The sequence below is a fragment of the Habropoda laboriosa genome, unplaced genomic scaffold (genome assembly GCF_001263275.1).
Source record: "Habropoda laboriosa isolate 0110345459 unplaced genomic scaffold, ASM126327v1 scaffold14, whole genome shotgun sequence".
In the NCBI taxonomy this organism is placed as follows: domain Eukaryota; kingdom Metazoa; phylum Arthropoda; class Insecta; order Hymenoptera; family Apidae; genus Habropoda; species Habropoda laboriosa.
In genome coordinates, this window is record NW_017100137.1 from 114,249 (window position 1) to 135,357 (window position 21,109).

The following is a 21,109-nucleotide window of genomic DNA, read 5'->3' on the forward strand; positions in this document are numbered from 1 at the left end:
CCCTTTAAAAAAAAAAAAAAAAAAATCCTCCAGAAGCCGAATCTTAATACTTTCTCTCCCCTGGAAAAATAAAATACACCGTTAAGTCCCCCGTACCTTAAGAAATAGTTTTCTATTCAAACTTCAACGTTTACCCTCCCTTTAAAAAAAATAAAAATCCTTTTAAAGCCGAATCTTGATACTTTCTCTCCCCTTGAAAAACAAAATACACCGAATCAAAGAAAAATACACCGTTAATTCCCCCGTCCCTTAAGAAACAATTTTCTATTCAAACTTCAACGCTCCCTTTAAAAAAAAATCCTCCAGAAGCCGAATCTTAATACTTTCTCTCCCCTTGAAAAGCAAAATACACCGCACAGCATTGAAATCCCAGCAAGATGGATCACAGAGGAGCTATCGGATCCCCATAAAACAATCCACTTTGAGACGATTAAAGGACGGGCCTCGAACTTCTCCCCATCGACAGTTTATGCACGTACGAAAAGACTAGCGGAGTAAGAGGGGCTGATTATAAGCTGGGGAAAAGGAAGCAGGAAGAAACGAGCGTGCAGGAATTGTGTGTGTGTGTGCACGGATATAGGCGGGGACGTTCGTTTCGGAAACCAGAGGCAGTGACTCGACGGAAAAATACGTTTTACTTCATCGTGTTTCCATTCTTTCTTTCTTCTTTCTCTCTCTCTCTCCTCCCCTCTCTTTTATCTTCTTTTTCTATTTCCTACTTTTTTTCTTCTTTTTGGATTGCATGGCTCAAATCGCGAGCACCGCTTCCACGTGACAAGGACTCGAGGTAATCGAGCTTCAGCATACGGGGAATGATTCCGTAAAATTCACGGGTTACGCGGACGATGACAATTATTCGCCGGTTTACCGGCGGCCGCGACATTTTGAAGGACGATGTTTTACGAAAATTTACATCGACAGGCCGACTCGCCGTCTCTGTTTTACGCCGGTGAGCCCGCTACCCAGGCGATTTATTCCTGTTCCTGCGCGCTGTCTCGTTATTGCAAGCGCCATTTGTATTATTTAGATGTTACTCCTAGTGTACCGATTTACATTTCCCTTCTATACCGACGTTTCATCGGTCACATAATTTTATCGTTGATTGCATTATCGCGCGGCGTTTATTTTAGCCTGATTTTTCGATGTGAGGGAATGAGATTGTAAGAGGAAATTGTGATTGAAATTACCGATCACGCTGGAATTAACTCTGGGTCGAAATGACTCGTTAGCAACTTTGCAATAGTGAATTTTTATGTAATCGAAACACGATTGAAAAATCGCGATGTCTTAGAAGCCCAGTTTCGATACGAAAATAAGAGTGTTTACGCTTATTATTAACTGAGGATATATTGGCCACTGTTTGCTAGGACCATTTGCCATTTTTTCAGGCAGCCTTTTAATCCTCTTTTCAAGCAAAAATTTGTATCTGTTGGATTTCAAAGCTGATATAATATTAACTTCAAGCGATCTGTATTTTATCTGTACTTTTCAGGTTTCTGTTATTTAACCCTTCGACAGTTTATTTATTCGAACAGTTTAACTCGAGAGAGACTTTCAGGAGAAAAGTTCGCAAGGGTCGAGATATTGTTATCAGAACTGTGACGTAGGGTTATATATTCAAATTGATTGACGGAAATAAATTTCCATTACAAATACAATATATTAATACTATATGTGACGAGTATCCTTACGATGTCGATTTACAAAATATAAGATCTAACATACTGCCATGGAAATTAATAATAGATTTATGTTACAGTGAATTGTGGTAGTTGTAATACTGGTCTGAGGATATTAGCGGACATTAAGTGAGTAGAGTTGCTCGCAAGTAAAGTTGGAGGCAAAAACTAAGGAAAATGGCAAAAAGCCAATTAATGTGATTACCCGACGTTACGCGCATTGTACTTTAAAAACGACGTAATTATCAAAAATTAATTCACTCTAATTCGTAATTCTATTCGACTGTCAAAGGATTAGCAAGTTTTCCAGCGAACGACATAGATGGTAATCCGATGGTCAGGAGAAACGGTCTTAGCGTCTTTTCCCAATGCGAGAAGATGAGATTCTAACGGGAAGTTCTGATCAAAATTACCTAAGTCATTTACTTCACGTGCGCGTATCGTGTAATCTCAGCATTGCGTAAACGCGACTTTTACATTAAACGTTATACTGTGCAAAAGCTAATAGGATGGCATGTCAATTCAAATACAACGTATGTGAAGCTAATTTGATAAATACTAAACTGTAAAACATTAGATAGGCTATTTAGGTGTAATTCAAATGCAGATAATAGCTGGATTTTTATTTTACATTACTAAATTGTCACGCCAAGGCATGAAAGACTACGCCCCTCGTAAAATACATACAATTAGATTAAATTCAAGTGCTGAGATAAGATAATTTTTGTCATTAATTTCTCTAATAACGCTTTGTTTACCTAAATTTGGAGATCGATGGATTATTAATCACTCTACAAATTGAATCACACTCAGCTTCAAATTAGTTCCAAGTTTCTACCACTAAAATTTTCAGAGTTTCAACATGGATGATCAGTTCGAAGTCACGTTGTAATTGAATTTTTGCTATAAAAAAGAGGAAGTCTCTCGAAGGCAATACCACTGAAACCGTTTGATTTCGATCATGAATATTGTGTCAGACCAAGCAAGGGAAATTCTGCTCGGGGAATCGGTTTAGTTCCGCCAGTAGCTGGACAGAGCTTATGTCAGAACAACTGTAGCCTACAAATTTGAATTAGGTTCTTGGATGGTAGACATTCGATTCATACTTGGCTCAAACCTCTCTCTCTCTCTCTCTCTCTTCCTCTCCTCTTCTCCCTCTATCGCCCTGTTTCTCTCGCTCTGAGGATTATACCTCGTTAGGCTTGTGAATCTAAACTATGCGGGTTAGCATCTCGAGGGTAGATGAGCCACAATTATGTTCGCTTCATGTACCTATAATTAGAAGTCTAGGCACGATGCTTTCGTGCCGACGAATCTGAAATATTCGCTCGTTAGGTAACAGAAAATTTTCGCTAATCATTATCCATTTCGAGTGATCGTTTTACGATGATGCATGCGCTGTACGAACCGTTCCGTGTGAAATCGTGCAAGATCCGTCTTTGTAGAAGTGGATTCGGATTGGAAGTTAAAAGTATCACGTCGGATATTCGGAAAGTGTTTAGAAGCCTGAGCTGGGTGAAATTTAGAGGGAAGAATTGTTTGAAATGGTATTTTGAGTAATATAGATGCTGTTACGGTTCAGATAAAATGGTATCTTATTAATTTTCTAACGATTATGTTCTAAATATGATTTAAATTTTATTGTGGTATTTTTATAATCAGATTTACTTGGAATATTGAAGGAGTGGGGCCCTACCTGCGGTCAACTCTCGGCCGAGAGTGCCGTTATACGCGCGTGTGGATTGACCTTTCAGGAATACCTGGTTTACGACACGTCTTCGGTTATCGAGGACGCGGTAAAGTCGAAATTCTTATACTTATTTTTTCACGGAGCTACGAAGCGTCTTTGTTCTCAAAAATAACCTTCTGGTGCGAGCGTGCCGTAAACCCGGTCAACGAAGACCCCACGCGTTCCGTACCTGCGCGACGGAACCAACTCTCGGCCGAGAGTGCCGTTATACGCGCGTGTGGATTGACCCTTCAGGAATACCTGGTTTACGACACGTCTTCGGTTATCGAGGACGCGGTAAAGTCGAAATTCTTATACTTATTTTTTCGCGGAGCTACGAAGCGTCTTTGTTCTCAAAAATAACCTTCTGGTGCGAGCGTGCCGTAAACCCGGTCAACGAAGACCCCACGCGTTCCGTACCTGCGCGACGGAACATAGGGCTATTTAGGCTCTGGGAAGGTGGACTTTGGGTAGTGACTATGCAGGAGAGTTGGAAGGTGAAGAGTCCAGTACGAGTAATGGTGAAAGTGGGTGACTAGTTGCGAATAAAGCTAAGGACTAAGAAGGAAAATATTTGAGGGTGTAACAGACAGATCCACCGCTTGCCTTTTATTTTCAAACGAAATGCGTCTTTGCACACACCGCTTGCGTTTTATTTTCAAATCGAGCACGAACCTTTGCAATCGTCCAGTATTTTTGCTTGTTATGCGCATTCTCTGTATTTTTGTGTCTTCAAATTTTCCATAAATGCATCTAAATCCGCAGTCTAGTAATTATTTATCCTCGTCGTGTAATACTTACAATCGACAAATTTCACTTCTGCAGAAGTTCGATAAATTCCTCTTTCTGAAATTTTCTATAACTTGACGATAAGGAATAACAGTGGAGAAGTGGGTGGTACAGAGGTGGAACAGGGCAGAAGTAACTTCTAGTGTTGAACAGAGAGTAGAGATTTGTACACTGAAGAATGTGGCAGGATATTTGGCGAAACAAATCGCGAAAAGACTCGACATTTCACGAAAAAGGGCGTGCTACACTCAGCAGGGTGGAAAGATAGTGCTTCCAAACTTTTTGTCGGCGGCGGATGTGCAATCGCGCAGTTGCAAAGTGCAATTACGCTTTTTTTTTCAAGTGGAACTCCATACTTTTTAGTGCCGCGATCTACGAGGCTTTTCATTCTCCTCGCGATAAGTATTACAGCGCCTATTACAATATTGTAACAATAACAACAATTACGAATCTCCCGTGCGATGTTCAAACAGCTGTTTTTCCAGCTGGATAATAATTATAAACTCAGATACTTATTCCTTTTTTAGTTACGTGAAATAGTAACTAATTCCCATTAATTTCGTTTAATTTGTCTCAATTTTAGACGTTTGACGTGAAAACAGTTCGAAACTGAAATCCTGCGGAAAATTGATTTCTTCCCTTTCCGTGAATTCGAGAAAGATTTCAATTCAGGCGAGATTGCAAGTAACTACATTTAACAAGTCGTACATTTTCATGGAATGTGCTCGTTGCTGTATTTTAAGAAAATTCGATACGGAAGCATCTTTTTAATTTTGATAATAGCGCAAGCAAAGTGTAGTATAAACATAACAAACGTATCTTGTCATTTCTCCAAGCAGTGTGTCTAAAAGAATCTATAAGAAACGTAAACAAAATGACTATTCCAATGTTTACATCGCACAGAAATCAGCGTATTATTTATTTATTTTCAGCCTCGTGGCTATGAAAAGGACTTACTGTACATTATTTCCTTATCCATTCACGTTCTCCATTTTGTCTTGTCACTCACACACTCGTTCTTTCATTACCTACTTCCTAATTATGCATATTATTATTAATAATTTCATCTAACCTATTGCTACTCTCCTTCTCTTATCACATTTTTCTTCTTTTCCTTTCTATTGCACTTTCTCTCTTTAGTTTTATTGTCCTCCTACAAATTAGCATATTGTATCTTTACATATCATTTTCTTTAGCAAACATACGAAATTATTACTTTGCAATTTATGACTAACAAAGTTAGATTTCTACATCTTTACACATCATTTTCTATAGAAAATTAGCAAAATTATTATTTTACAATTTATGAGACTAGCAAAATTAAATTTTCACACCTTTTCACTGTCTAATAATTTATGCTGGAATTTCTGTACATCACGATTCATAAAAAAAAAAAAAGAAAAAACGAAAATACTGCTTCGTTGTGCCCATTACATACGAATTAATTTCCTGAATTTATGTGACTAACAAAATTAGACTTTTACCCATTCTGAACCTCTATTTAATAGTTTATGTTAATTTTTACACCTCATCATTCATAAACAAAAATCACTGTTTCGCTGTGTCTATTATAGAACTATTTTGCTGATTGTATATAACTAACAAAATTACATTTTTATTGTACGTTTTTACATATCGTTCTCTAAACCACTATCTAATAAAAAGAAAAAAGAAAAACAGCAAAAATCAGCATGACTGACAAAGTTACATTTTCACATCTTCCAAAGCGCTACTTAACAGTTAACACGTCGATAAAAAAAAAAGGGAACCTAACGAAAATCGCTGCTACGACTGAATTTTCTGCGTCATTATAATATAATACAACACAAACCGGTATTATAATAATTACAATAAAATGTATGAAAAGCGTTGATTCAATTTAGCATGATGAAAGCCCGAAACGAGCGACACAGCATTATCGTCCGGCGTGGCGCGCGTTGAAAACGTATTTTCTTTATTGGAGCAATATTACGTAAAAGCGTCTGCATTCCGGGGTGTAATTACTGTCCATCAGGACGCCCTTTTGTCTCCGGCTTGCCGTTTAAGTACACGTACAGGGGGAGGCGTAATTCCTCAAAGGCTTTCGAACGCCCGCTACCAGATTTCTTGTCCTCCTCCATAACTGCTGCCGTTGACTTGGCAATAAGCCACCGTTGCGCCTGAGATTAATTTCGCACGAAATTTAACTGCAGATCGATGCAGTTCTCCTTCACCCCTAAACGCTTTATTCTACGCCACTTCCGACTACGATTTCCACCCTCTCCAACCCATTACTCATTGCTATTTTTCTACCCGGCTCCCTCTTTCGTCCTCCTTTTACCTCGGATTTAATCGCTAAATGATAATAAGCATCAACACAGTTTCACGGCCTGTTTCTTCCTCGTTCGAGAGATTCGACGTTTTTCCTTGATCTTCTTGGAGATTGTCCTTTTAAGGGTGTGTTCTGGTTTTGAATGCCATCTTCGGGAGCAATTTTTAGGATTTTTTTTTTAAAGAACCGTCAGACCTTTTGCGTTAAGGTTTCGCACGTATATTTGTGGGTGTTTGAAGTACGTAGTGCATTTTTTTGAAGTAAAAATAATGAAAATTGCAGGAATTACAGTTTGTTTTACAGAGTGTGCTTTACGAAAAGTGTGTTGACTTTTTGCGTGATTCCGGGCCTTCTGCTGATCTAAAATTTAAAAATTGGGAAGAATCTTAATGGATATAAATTTGGCTATCGTCTGAACGAAAATGAAGTAAAAATATTAATTATTTTTGAAGTTAGATTATCGATTTTTTTCATATTTTGCTGTCTTAGCGTGTTAAACGAATAAGAAGAGAACGACGGATGTTAAACATTTTGGTTCACGCGATAACAGGATGTGTGCTGAAGATTCTCGAAAAATTTCAAGTCAATTGGTAAACTAGAACTTGAGATATCGTGTGAATCGAGGAAAACGCGTTTATCCTTTTCGTTCCAAATTAATTTTACGAATTCAAACAAATCCTTTCGCAAACACGTTCTAGAATACCTGTACTCTAAGAAAATGCAAAAAAAGATGGATTTTTTGAAAGTTCAAAACCAGAATACCCCCTTAAATGTATCACTTTCGATTGTTTTGAGATGTTAGATATCGGAGTTTAAAAAAATTCAATTAAACAGACACTTCACTGTTTTTCTTTTTTTTTTTTAGATACATAATTTATCGTTGATAGTTACATGTAAGCTCGCCTGAGTGGAAATTTCTGTGGAATTTGTGGAAAACGTTGCAGTGCAATATTTTGAAAGGTTTCAGCTAGATTTTGTTTCACCTTAAACGTGTAAGATTGAGAAATTTCGAAAGAATGGAAGCGGTTTGCGAAATTCGTGGCAGTTATGTGCAGAAATATAGTCTTTTTTAACTAACTGTTGCAAAGAAAGATAGAGATTTTTCTGATCTGGCACGGTTAACAGGCGTTGTTGTAATTAAAAACTTTAGAGATAGACAAAATAGATTAGAAATTGTCAGATCAAGAGTTGATTTCATTACGGAAGAATTTATCGTTCTTATCTTTGTGATGAAAGCGACGTTGCAATGCATTATTCACCCGGTGTGAATCATCTGATTAAAGTATACCTTTGAATGTACCCCGTTTTACTTGAAACTGAATGTAACTTATTTCGCTTCAAAGAAACTACTAAAAATTACTATTCATACCGCTGATTTAATTAAAGTGAAAGAAATTTTTAATACAATTTCACATTTTTCATTAGAATTTACTATTTTTTAGTGCGTTGAAGATTAATTAGAAATTGTTAGGGTAGTTGTAAATTAGTTTGATCAATTTAAAAATTAAAGACAAATCGATGTGCAGGATATTATTTGATTTGAACGAAACAAGTTTTCGGATGTGACGTATTCTGCACAAAACACGATGTTAAAAGACAAAATTTCTAAAACGAAAAGTTCCTATGCATATAGTATTTAATTTATTTGTTTACAATGCTTGGAGATAATTCATTATTTTACGCAGGAATTTTTCAAAGATTTAATATAAATTCGATGAAATAAAAAGTTAGTGTATGTTCGTAAATATTAGGACACCCATTATATTTGTACAGAAGGTGTTACATGATTTAAATTACATTTCTTCGCCAGAGTTGGTATCATACATATATCAGTAAAAATATACGGGGAATTCGCATTATTAGTTTCCAGCTTTTTTCTCCTAAATGGCGGATATATGAGAAAAGTAGGCGAGGACAAAGGTTAATTATTTGTTATACACAATACGATGGCTTGGATAAATTTTTTTCAATTTGCAATACCAAGAATTTTCTTAAATTGATAGCTACTTCTTTTATATTATACGAAACGGAGCTAAGTTCAACGACCCACAACAAACTCAACTTCGTGTCAATGTTTGACAGCTTTATTTTTACGATGGCAGCTTAAATCGATGTAGATATTTCGAAGTTTTATCGTATACAGGGTGTCCCAATTTTTTCCGACCAAACTTTGTCAGTACGTTCTATGGGTATAGATAAGAAATAAATGTTATACAAGCATAGGTCGTTTAAAGCTCTGTTAAAAAGTTATAACAAAAATACTACGACTCGCGGTTACTATGATACAAGGTAGGAAGCGATATTTACATTTCGTTCGTTTATGCAAGCTGTATCGTGAAAAGTGTTGAACTTTTGCCAGTGACATTCTTGTCTTGTGTCACAGTAACCGCAGATCCATTAACGTTCTCTTCCTTATTTCGTATTTCTGTTCGAATTTTTGAACAACGCTTCAAACGACCTATGTTCATATAACTTTTTCTTCTTATTTATACTTGTGGAACATACTGACAAAGTTTGACAAAATTTGACGAGAAAAAATTGGGACACCCGGTATATAGATTCCAGACTGATTCGTTTTTTCAGAAACTTGATAATACTGCAACGACCGTACAGATTGAGAGGAATATTCGGTGAATGTCCTAATATTTACGAACGAGAGTGTGTACCTATGAAAAATAAACGCGCGAGATACTTGAAAACAGTTTATCACTACAACGTGATATAAAGGACTCTTTGCAGAACGAGAAAGATCCTTCAATGCACAGAAATCAATTCACCCCAACTCAACGTTTCCCACCGACCAACAAAAGACACATGACAGAAACCACTTGGAGACCATTCGGAGAAGCCCCATCCAAGTCTCTCGACGAAAATAAAATAGACCGGAACCACTCTGTCAACCCTCCGAAACGCGTCTCCCTAACTCCGGAAAAGTGTCTTCTTGTCCGCTCATTACGCCCGATATTTACCCATAATTACAGGCGTCGGAGTTGAAAGCGCGGGGTCAGAAAACGGGATGCAGTTTTGCGAGCGAATGGCGCGTTGCGTCCTTTTTCGTGGTTCTGCCGATGGCTGCAGACACTTGTCAAAGTGGCGGTGATGCTGTGCGAGTCAAAGAGCGTTCCTCTATCAGGTGTGGAGGAGTAGAGGAGAGAGAAAAGAAGTCGTCGTCGTCGTCAATGACGACTTTGTCGTTTTCGGCCATCTCAGAGAAAGGGAAGTAAGAGAGAGAGAAAGACTCTGTGTATGCGTGCGAGTGAGAGAAAGAGAGAAGGAAAGAAAGATAGAGAGAAAGTGAGAGAATGGGGCGAGGGGGAGGTTCTTGAAAGAAAGAGAGAAAGTGAAGCTCTCTCTCTGTGAAAGAAAGAGAGACAGTGAAACTCCCTCTTTGTGAAAGAAAGCTACCTCTCTGTGAAAGAAAAAAAGAGAGTGAGGCTCTCTCTCTCTCTTTGTGAAAGGAAAAGGGAGACTGCGGCTCTCTCTGTGAAAGAAAGAGACAGAGTGAGGCTCTCTCTCTCTGTGAACGGAAGAGAGAGAGTGAAGCTCTATCTCTGTGAAAGAAAGAAAGAGAAAAAGGCTCTCTCTCTCTCTGCAAAAGAAAGAGAGAGTGAAGCTCTCTCTCTGTGAAAGAAAGAGAAAGAGTGAAGCTCTCTCTCTGCGAAAGAAAGAGGAAGAGTGAAGCTCTGTCTCTGCGAAAGAAGGAGAGACAGTAAGGGAACGAGGAAGATTCTCTCCCTCCCAAAAAAAGGGACAGAGAAGAAAGAAGAAGACTCTCAGGTGAAAGAAAGAGGGGCAAAGCAAAGGAAAGATGGTGGTTCTCTCTCTCTATACGTATGTATGTGTTCGGGAGAGAGAGAGAGTAGTTGAAAGTTCTGCAGTACCTGCAGGAAAGTGGCCGCGAAAAGGACGCGGCAGCGGGGAAAAACGATTGCCAAGAGAGGCGTGTGTATGGTAATGCGAAATAGCCGGAATTATCTCGCCGTAAATCACGTGAAAAGAGGTTTGAAATCTGGAGGCTCTATCATCCGGCCGATTATAAATGCCTTTCTTCTAGCCTGCTCCATTCGCCGGGGGAATAGTTCCGTAGGGGTGAAAAATCAGTACATGTCACTACTCCAGGTTCTACTTCGATTGATAATTATCGACGTTGCGATCGAGTTACGTTTAATGCCCTCGAACATCCTAATTTCACTCTTTTGCTGGATAATTACCGGTTCTTCCGCAATTTATTTTAATTAAACGAAGTAATTGAGCAACGGTGATGAATTATTGTATAGTACTTTGCTGGGCGAAAGGAGGCCACGATGACGGTGGGAATTTAATTTTCCCGAAGGATTCGATGGCGAAAAACCGCGGAAATAATGCCTGACACCGTATTTAGATCAGTTAACCCTTTGCGCTCGAGTGGCCACTGAGAAGCGACATTGTTTACCACTTGGTAAAACATTGATTTTACAGGGCAACAGGTCTATAGGCCTCGCATAATTGTCTAAGCAGCGAATTCGTTTGAAAGAAGCAATCGTTAACCCTTGAACGGTCTTCGGGTCTTTTTTGACCCATCGCCTTCTTATCTTTTTAATTACTTCTGCTGTTATCAAATTTATGTTCCCATAACATTACATCGAAAGTTCATTACCTAAGTTCATACGGCGTGCTGGTAACAAAAATTGTTACACCTAAGACCTTTCGCTCAAAAGAGACCCAAAAACCTCAAGTGTACAGTCGAACGAAAGAACGCGCTAGGGTTAATAAACTGTCACAAGGTCTTGTATAATATAAAAATAAGTTTGATTTGCAATTTACTTGTAGCAAAAATATCGTCGAGTGCAAAGGATTAACGACAGCAAACTATAGACGCTGCTTTGCTCGAAAGATAATACCACTACTATTTAGTCGTAAATAGAAAAAAACCTAAGGGAATCCTGTAGCCGGATTTATGGCTTCACAAGTGGTTACGTCGCAGGCAACTATTTTGTTTCCAACGGGCAATAGTGTCCTTTTTCGCGTTGCCTGCGACACTCGGTCACTAGGACTCGAGAGGCCATAAATCCTGGAGTCTCCAAGAGTTCAAGGGACAAGTGGGCCTAGATATTTTCGTGTCTGGGCCCTCGAAAAAGTCCCGACTTCGCGGGGACTCCACAGGATTCCCAAACATTCCTTCGTCGAACACCTCTTCGGTCGTTGTGCATCCCTTCCCTAAAATAGCGCGTTTAGGGCGTAACGGGAAGGGGGTGTCAGTGCATCGGAGAAAAACTGATTGGTGGAGAATCGTTTTGGAAATCACCAATCAGGGTGATTCGGCGTGCATCGGAGAAAAACTGATTGGTGGAGAATTGTTTTGGAAATCACCAATCAGGGTGATTCGGCGAGGAACGCAGCCTTCGTGGAGACGGACCACGAAGGCTTGCACCAGTTCAACGCAACAGTTTCAACAATATAGTTCAACAAGAGACCAACGAACTCAATTTATAGAAAACAGTGTAACCAGTCCTTGACGTAACAGTCCACAATAAAACTAACCTGTCCAAGGTGAATCGACGTAAATTTAGTATAAAACCCTTTCCCACGGCAACAAGCCGTCGGGAGAAGATTGCAACTAAACTGCGTGCTTCGGGACGCTTTGAATTAGCTGAATGTTTCAATCATGTTTGACGTTTCTTTTTCCTTTTATCTTTTTCGAAGTCTGCTCCCAGCGTGGATATTTTCTTTCGCATATTATCGTAAATATTTATCCAGTAATTAATATGGATATATTTCTATAGTGCTTATAGCAGCGCGATAAATTAAAACGACCCGCTAAATTACACAGCAACCTTCCGTGCTGTATTTTTATGAATTTACCAGATAATCTCTCACGCTCCTATTAAAACAAATCAGATTGTCACACTTTCACCTGCGATAAAACGATGCGGTAAATTTCTATTATTCATCTAACATATGCAAACTATCGTTGACAGTATTAATAATTCTGCACACACCACCGGCCAAACGTTTGGAATCACTGTGCGTTGCAAGTTGCGCAAAAATTTCCAGAAAAAAGTGAGCAATTTCAAGAGCTTTTTAACGAAATTTTTATCATTTATATTAATCGAAATGGGGTAAATTAAAAAATTAGCAACAGATTCAATATTGGTGTAAATTGACAAGTGATTCGAAATTTTTGCCAGGTAGTGTGTATTGTGGTTGTATAACACGTGATAATAAGTTCAATAGCAATATATTTTATAACAATAACTATAAACACACGTAAAAAGAAATAATGATAATCTGATCAACGGTCTCTTATCATATCTTGCAATAAATTCTCACGTACTCTCTGATATCAATAACAACGCGGTTCTACTGTTTTTACTCCCTGTTCTTCTGTATGATTCGCTCGTTTTCCAAATCTCGAGACGATTCGACAAACACTCGCAACATATTATTAACCAATTCCACATATACGTATACAGAGTGGGCCACGTGAAACATGCCACCTAATTACCTTCTCTAGCTACGGAAAGGAACAATCCTTTCAAAGGACAAATAAGATAGAAGAAAAATTTTTAATATTTTTCATTTTTAATTTAATTTTTACAAGATCGTTTTAAATGCAATAATTTAAGTGAAAAATACATATACAATACGGCGACCTTGAAAAAAAGAAAAATAGCATTTTAAACAAATTTTTCTTCACATCTTCTTCACCCTTTGAAACCATTTAAATTACGTATGCAAATTTTCCCGTGCCACGCCGTAGCTAGAGATGATAATTAATACACAAATGAAATAATTCAAATTGTATATCGTAATTTTTGTTCAATTTTTAATATTACCGTTGAAATAGTTTCTGGATAATGAACGGAATTTTATCAGGCAATTAGAATACAGAGAAACAACGGACTAATAAACTATCTCCCTGGACATTTTGAATAATAAGTGTAACCGATGTTGCATGACCAGGGAGCATAATACTTATCGCGTATTCTTTTATCATTCTTCATGAATATTTCTGTCGTAAGTTTACAAGCCATCGGTGGAATTTTCACGACAAAGCTTTTCATTCAACATCGCTGCTAACCACCCCTGTATTATTAACAAAAACTGATGCCGCTAATAACTCACATTCTATTAACGAAACGCGACGTTAAAGCCGCGATAGATAAATGCCGCTCGGGTAACGATCACAGACGAAATTTTAATAGTTAATCGTTATGATTAACGCGTCACCGTACGTTTAATAGTCGAATAATGAAATATTGACACGGTCGAGTATTGTGCGAAATTTAGAAATTCCAATGGGAGTGTAAAGCGAGTATATTGAAATATAAAATTACGAATAAATATCGAGTTGTGCCGGATTTTATTTATCGAAATTTGTTCATTTTCGAAAATTCTACTTTTTCAGATACTTCAGTGTTCGATATTCTTCTGATGAGTGAGAAATTTTTCTGTCAGTGTGGACAATTTTTGTTTCTTATATTATTCTCAGATTGACATTAGTTATCTTACGAGGGAGCGTCCCTAAGAGACAATCATCGATATTTATTTACTTGATTGTTAATCAACGGGCTGTAGTATACAGACGTTGAAATTCACGCAGAGCAGTAGTATAATGTACAGTACAGAATAGAGAAGAAAATCAAAGAAGAGGAAAAGAAAAATAAACGAAATAAAATAAAATAGAATAAAATGAGAAAACGGAAAAATAAGAGAACAACACGCAAGAGAAAGAGTAAATTAAGGATTATTTACAGCGGTTAGAACAGAGTGCTTAAACGATAGATATGAAATCCCGAAAAAAATGAAGATTGTTGCAAAATTTGTTCGCGTTGGTGCACAAACGATTTAAGGGGTTAAATTTCCCATAAAGAGTCCGGTGAGTCTTTGTGCAGAATATGGTACGATGAAACTTTGATATATGATAATTAGACTTTTATGCAAAGATTTTTATTTTTGAATAAGATTTTTATGCAAATTCATATTTTCGAGAATACAGTAAGAAAAGGTAGAACTTCGGTAGAGAATGATTTTACCCATCGGGTACTATAAAAATCACTATAATTCGGATATTTTGTATATTTCTTCATATTACGTGCATTCTGTGCAATTTTGCATAAAAATCCGCAGTCTAATGATAATACTCGGATAAAATATTTGACACACTTTTTTTTTATCGGCAATCGTGCACATTGAATGAGTGAAAATTATTTACTATTTTTCATTTTGCAAATTCGTTGGTGAAAAATACAAAATTCGCCAACTTACTAATCATTTTCGAGACGTCAGGCTAAATATATTTACTACCTCCAACTTTGATGGCGATTTTCACCCCTTCTCTATGGGGGACTGCTGATATAAAAGAATACGTGTCAAATATTTTTTCGAGAACATTTTGGAACTGTACCAAAGTTTCGTCAGAATCGGTGATTATCACTTCAGAATGTTTCCACGTCACTTTAATTCCAAGTGTTAATTGATCTCTCAGTCACTGGGTATATTTCAAGGTAGAATGACGAATTTATTTAATATCGACTGTGTTTAACTTCGTACAATTTATCTTGTATAATTGTCAGTGGTGAATTATTTCTAGGTCACCGTATGTATTAAGTACAAGTGAATATTTGTCGTATTTAAATTTCTCCAATTTTCAATATTTTTTGTTTTTTTTTTAATTCGCTTGTAATATCTAACGGTGGATTATTCTTCATTTCTGTGGAAAGATTTAGTTTCAGATATACACTACCGGCCAAAAGTTTGGAATCACTGTGCATTGCAAGTTGCAGAAAAATTCCGAGAAAAAAGTCAGCAGCTTTAAGAATTTTTTTATCGTTCAAATCAATCGATATGAGGCCAATTGCTATTTATCCCCGCAATATCAGTATCAAGTCTATGAAAAATTAGTAGCAGATTCGGTACTGATGAAAATTGGGAGGTGATTCGAAACTTTCGGCCGGCAGTGTAAATATCGAGGGTCAGCGGTGACCCACGCAGCAGTTTCAATGCGTTAAGCGTTAATTCAGCAGTTCGTAAGTTTAGTCGTTAGGATGTAATCAGTTTTAGGTAATATGCAAATCAGGAGGTAAGTACATACATAGAATTCACATGTACAGAGAGGGTTTTAACGTACACATCGGATTATTTTTCAAGCCATTAACGTAACAGAGTATGTACACAGTCGTTTAGCTGGTTTAGGTAGGGAAAACACAATGAAATACAGTATGATTGAGCTTTTGTGATATTCTAAAAACAAAGCTATGAATTTTTATTAGATAAAAAGTAACACCTAACGTGAATGAAGTAAAGCTTTCTAGAGATTCTGGATAAAAATAGGAATTGTTTGTATTCTGTATTTGAAACAATATTTTATGACACAACTATAATTCTACAAATTAATTATTCACTTGAATTAGCCACTTTTTCTTTTGCTATTCTTTGCTTAATTTTGCTTTAATGCAAGTTCTAAGCGTGAATTACAATGCTTAATACAGTTGGTAATTCAATTTTTAGTTTCTCCAAGTAACGAATGAAAAATATATAGTAGCATAATGAGTAAAATAGGAATTAATGATAAAACAAGTTAATCTAGAAATCGTGGGAAATACAGCTCGTGGGAACGACTAATACTCCGACTGGTATGGTTGTTGCGATCATTCTATATCTTATTGCTAACGCAATTACCATTTACGTGTGTACAAGTGGTTTTAGTGGGAGTAATTCATCAGTAATACATCAAGAACCTCATCAGTTAAGCAAAGTAAGCTTCTTATATAATTTCCTATCGTATCTTCTACTCTGGAGAATATATTACACGTGGCTTTCGTGAGAAGATAACGTTGTAACTATAAGAAGAGTGTTAAATTTAAGAACAACACTGTTACTGTACGCAAGTGTGAATGAAAATGAGTTTTTAAAAAACTCATTTAAAAAGAAACAGGAATCGTAGTATTATAGCTGTGAAAATGGCTAAGAATTGCCAATTCTGCATCTAATTATTAACAACTAATTGCTCTTTTTCAAAAGTGACGAATTGCTAGTTGCTGATATTCAGTAATGAGAAATTAGTGGACTAAGCAATATTTGCTAACAATCGTAAATTAATTAAACAAGAATTACTAATAATCATAACGAACTCCAATAATTATTAATTACTGGTCCCCGGTAATCGCTAATTCGTTACACTCACTAACCCTCGATACTCATAAATCACTATTCCAACGAAATTGCCAATTTCCAAAAATCATAAATTATCAATTACCAATTTCTAACGGCCATTGATAACTAATCACTAATTCCCAATAATTATATATTGCTTATCACTAACGACCGCTAATAACAAATCATTATTTAGCAATTATCTCCAATAAAGATTATCAACCACTAATTGCGAATTACTATCTAACTACTAATCTCCAGCAATAATAAATTGCCAATCAGCACTAATTACCAACTATCTACTCACAATAATAAAGATTGTACCATGCTAGTCTCATGACACGATTATATTTAACCACGAACGCGAAGAGTACCGATTAGAGATAAATTAACGATCGAAAGGGCGATATTCTGGTGGTTGTGTGAAGGTAAAGAAAAGTAACCTTTGTGAGCTACTTTGTAGACCACTGCCGTTCAGCATGCCTTCCGGCAGGCAAGATCTGTGCCCGCCGATGCCCGCGGGCAAAGCTGAGGACGAAATCGCGGGCTAGTGATGTCACACTCATTAAAGGAGAGTAGAAGGAAAGACGCTTGTGGTGGGGATATAGGTTCTTCTCAACCCTTTCGCTGCGGCAAATTTTATTACATAACGCGTGTGGCAGATTCAGATATTCCACAACGGTCGCAAAATTTTGTTTTTTAGACTGTATCATTTTAAAATTTGTCTTATTGAATTTACGTGGGAGGGTGCAAAGAATAAAATTAAGGCTTAAATTAATATGGAAGTGCGCCAAAAGGCTCCAATAGCACAATACGAACAAATTTTCAAAACGCTTATAGACACCAATAGCAGTGAAAGGGTTAACGCATTGGCGACGAGGCGTTTGAAAAGATGGGATTTCGCGTCTTTTCTTTCAATCCTAACTTTTTAACTAATTAATATTTTTTAAAGAAATTTCGAGGAATATGGTAAATTACTTTTTCGTGAAACGTATGCAATTACTTTAATTCGTGAAACATCTGCCGTGGCATTTCTGAAGAGAAATAGAATCACTTGTGGCGTTTTATAAATTTATTTTCAGGCAGATATGTGAAAATCTCAATGACGTATTTCAAGTGAAAAACCCGAATAACACATATGTGCGCGATTCGACACTAATGTGTTAAGACGGACGATGTTTACTATTTACATAAATGTATACGCACACGAACCGTTGCCCGCCGATTCGTTCACGCCCAGGGAAGCCTAATACGCTGCCCGTAGGGCAACGACTGAACAGCACTGCCGTAGACTATTGTATACTTGATTCCAACAGAGCTTGTTGGAATAGTGTCCCTTAGAGTAATGTTCTTTAGCCTAATGTGTTGGAATGTTCGTGTGGTAAAATACATCACGTCCATGTGTGTAGTGATTAGTCGGCTGTCGGAAGAGGAACCCATAAAGGCAGTTATGTAATTAGACATTAGAAAAACTGGTGGAAGGAGAAACTTAGGGTGGAAGAAGCTTGCACAAAGCGGATGAATACGGAAAAATACCAAAAACGAAAAAGGGGAGGTGAAAATGACCGCGATGCGTCTTGGTTTTATAACGTTTATAACAGTTTATAGCATTGTTTCGATGTAGGGATTAACCCCTTGACCTATAATAACGTGTCGGACTCGTGGCAGAGATTTTGGTCAATTAGTAAGAAAAATTAATTATAATCCTAACTTCCAACGAATCCATGAAAAATTAGTTTCTGTTACCTGATACGTTGCTGAAACAGTAAATGACTGACGCTTAGATGCACGATCAGAAAAAGGATCATAGGTCAAGGGGTTAATGCTGGAAAGGAGTGTTCTATTAATTTGTACCGACCAGACAAATAAATAAAGAAATTCACACGGAGACACACGTGTAGCGAGTGCATCGGGTAATTAAAAAACACAGGATATCACTCACCCGGCGAAGAACATGAGTAGAAACCACGAGCCGGGGACAGCTACGACGAGTATCGCGTCTTCCGCATGCCTGTTACCAGCAAGACGACACGGTATGCACGCGAGTATGAGCAGGTTGCTGATCACGAATATGAACTTGGCGGGCTCGTGACTCTGTAAGGTAAAATGTACAGGTGAAACGTCAAAGGTAGCACGTATTCTTGCACGCTTTACGGTCTCTCTCTCTCTCTCTCTCTCTCTCTTTCTCTCGTTCTGTCTCTCTCTATCTCTCTCTCCCGCAGAGGAATCGATATACGCCATGGAATTTCGGTGTACGTGGCAACGCGTTGCGTCGTCAACCAAACGACGTGATGTATGTAATTCCCGTTTCCGTAACAGTAGAGATCGGGATTCTTGAAAAGGGTCGGAGAACGTCGTTTGCAAATTGTTTCCACGGCCGTGATTCCTCTTGGTCAAACCCGGCTCTCTGATACACGATCGCGATTAATAACTGGCGATACCAGCCCGTATGTCACGCCGTCCTAATTATATCGCACACTCGATGTCTACGCTATCGAGCATGCCCAGGCTAATTACGAATTACGTATTCCCTCTTACGAGAATGCTGAATGAGTGAGCGCGGGATTTACGAGTAATTTCGTCGTTATTGAGAAATTAATTCGCGAACGGTGCCCCGCACGGATAAACTGGGTAAACTTGCGGTCAACAAAGGTTAGCGGGAAACGGGGTTCAGCTGTCAGTTCTAATTTTCGAAGCATTAATTATCAGAGAGCTCTTTTCGGGTTCTTCGATCGTGAGTTTTCAATGGGTTCTTTCGTAATCGTTATTGATCGTAACGTCTTGATCATTCAGCTTCGGGGATTTACACCGCCGTTCTTGAGTATTGGAACACCCGTTATATTTGTACAGAAAGTATGGTACGATTTCCAGACGACTCTTTTTTTTAAGAGCTTAATCATTTTTGCGAGTGAAATAATTTTACATTTTAGTAGATTTCCGTAGGTTTCAAAAGATTTCAATAGATATTAGTCGAATCTAGCAGATTTCAGCAAAGTTTAGTAGATTTTAGCAGAGTACTGGTTACTCTATTTTTCAAGTGCTCTTTTATCTGCGGAAGTGACTCATTGATACTGACGAGTCATAATGGCATTGTTAATTTTGGTATGTATCTTTTGTGATACGTGGAGTTGTGCGTTTCAGTAAACTATTTTTGACTATGAACTAACTAATGAAACTTTAATAGCCGTTATTTATCCACGTACTGAACATTCAAGGAAGAATTTTCTTATCATTTTTACGTCTCTCGAAAACACATTCATGTGACATACAGGGTGTACAAAAATGAACAATAAACGTACAAACTATTTGTTTGCGACGTATGGCCTCTTTCAAACTTTCTCTCTTCTTATCGAGTAGAGTACGTTGAGAGAGAGAAAATATTCAATTTTGTGGCAAGTCTTAGAAATTACTCAGAACGAACTAACGAAACTTTAGATTTCAGCAGAGTACAGTAGATTTCAATAGATTTCGGTATACTTCACATTCAGTAGATGTTCTAATACTCACGAATGGGAGCCAAGTGTCCTAATATCTATGTTCATACATACATATATAAATATGCAAGGTTTTCGGCTTCGTTAAAAGTGTATAGTACTGGACACTTTCGCCGACAAAATTAGAGTTTTTCAACAAAGAAACGCAAAGTTTGACGATGTTTATGTTGTACGAGACAAAAAAGAACAAATTTTGCGAAATGTACACAGAACTTCGACTTTTCATATTTTAGAACTTTAGAACTTTCTGCTTTAGACTTACACCTAATATTCTACACTCGAATCAATGTTTACACTCGTCCTTCGAAATACTTTGTATACCATTGCACATCCTGCCTATTAACCCTCGGAAGGCGAACGGTTTAGACGGACGCGGGAGACGAATGCTATTTGCAGGGTCATTTTGACCCATAGCAAATATATATTTGATATTTTTCTCGTTTATTTACATTTTCTAATCCGAGCCGCCTGACTTTATCGCTGTTGAGTCAAAATGACCCTGCATTCGTCGTACGAGGGTTAAATGTACCATTGAACCACCTACCAATCCTCATAAATATCTCTACAAACTCGTACAGTTAACAGTATACCAATATTCCAATATGGTACAATTTAAAAACTTATCTCGAGTCGTACAAACACACTACTCTATCGAACTACAACCCAAAAAATCTCTCTTGCATACGATTAGCTCCAAACAACAGCTAGAACCCCGTGCACCGTCTAACCACTCCGTTCAACCAAAAGGACTAAAAAAAGAGAAAGAAGAAATGGAAAGAAGAAACTCCGTATCCATCGTTTTCACGACGAAATACCTCCTTTCTTCTAGCCACTGTGCTCGTGACCCGTTACAGTTCAGTGGCGGTTTGCTCAACCTCTCCGATAGCCGCGGCGCGGTTCCAAAGATTCGAAATTGCTTCCGTCTCTCTCTCTCTCTTTCTTTCTGTTAGTGCACGGGACAACAGGAACGGAC

At 37.7% G+C, this 21,109-nt stretch overlaps 1 protein-coding gene across 1 annotated transcript in view; it reads right to left on the minus strand.

Annotated features, from left to right (window-relative positions):
- Window positions 1–21,109, minus strand: part of LOC108579435 — a 77,346-nt gene that overhangs the window by 35,292 nt on the left and 20,945 nt on the right. The window contains exon 5 of the mRNA XM_017942974.1: window positions 18,585–18,736. Within this exon, the coding sequence (XP_017798463.1) occupies window positions 18,585–18,736 (152 nt within the window). The remainder of the gene's footprint in view (window positions 1–18,584; window positions 18,737–21,109) is intronic.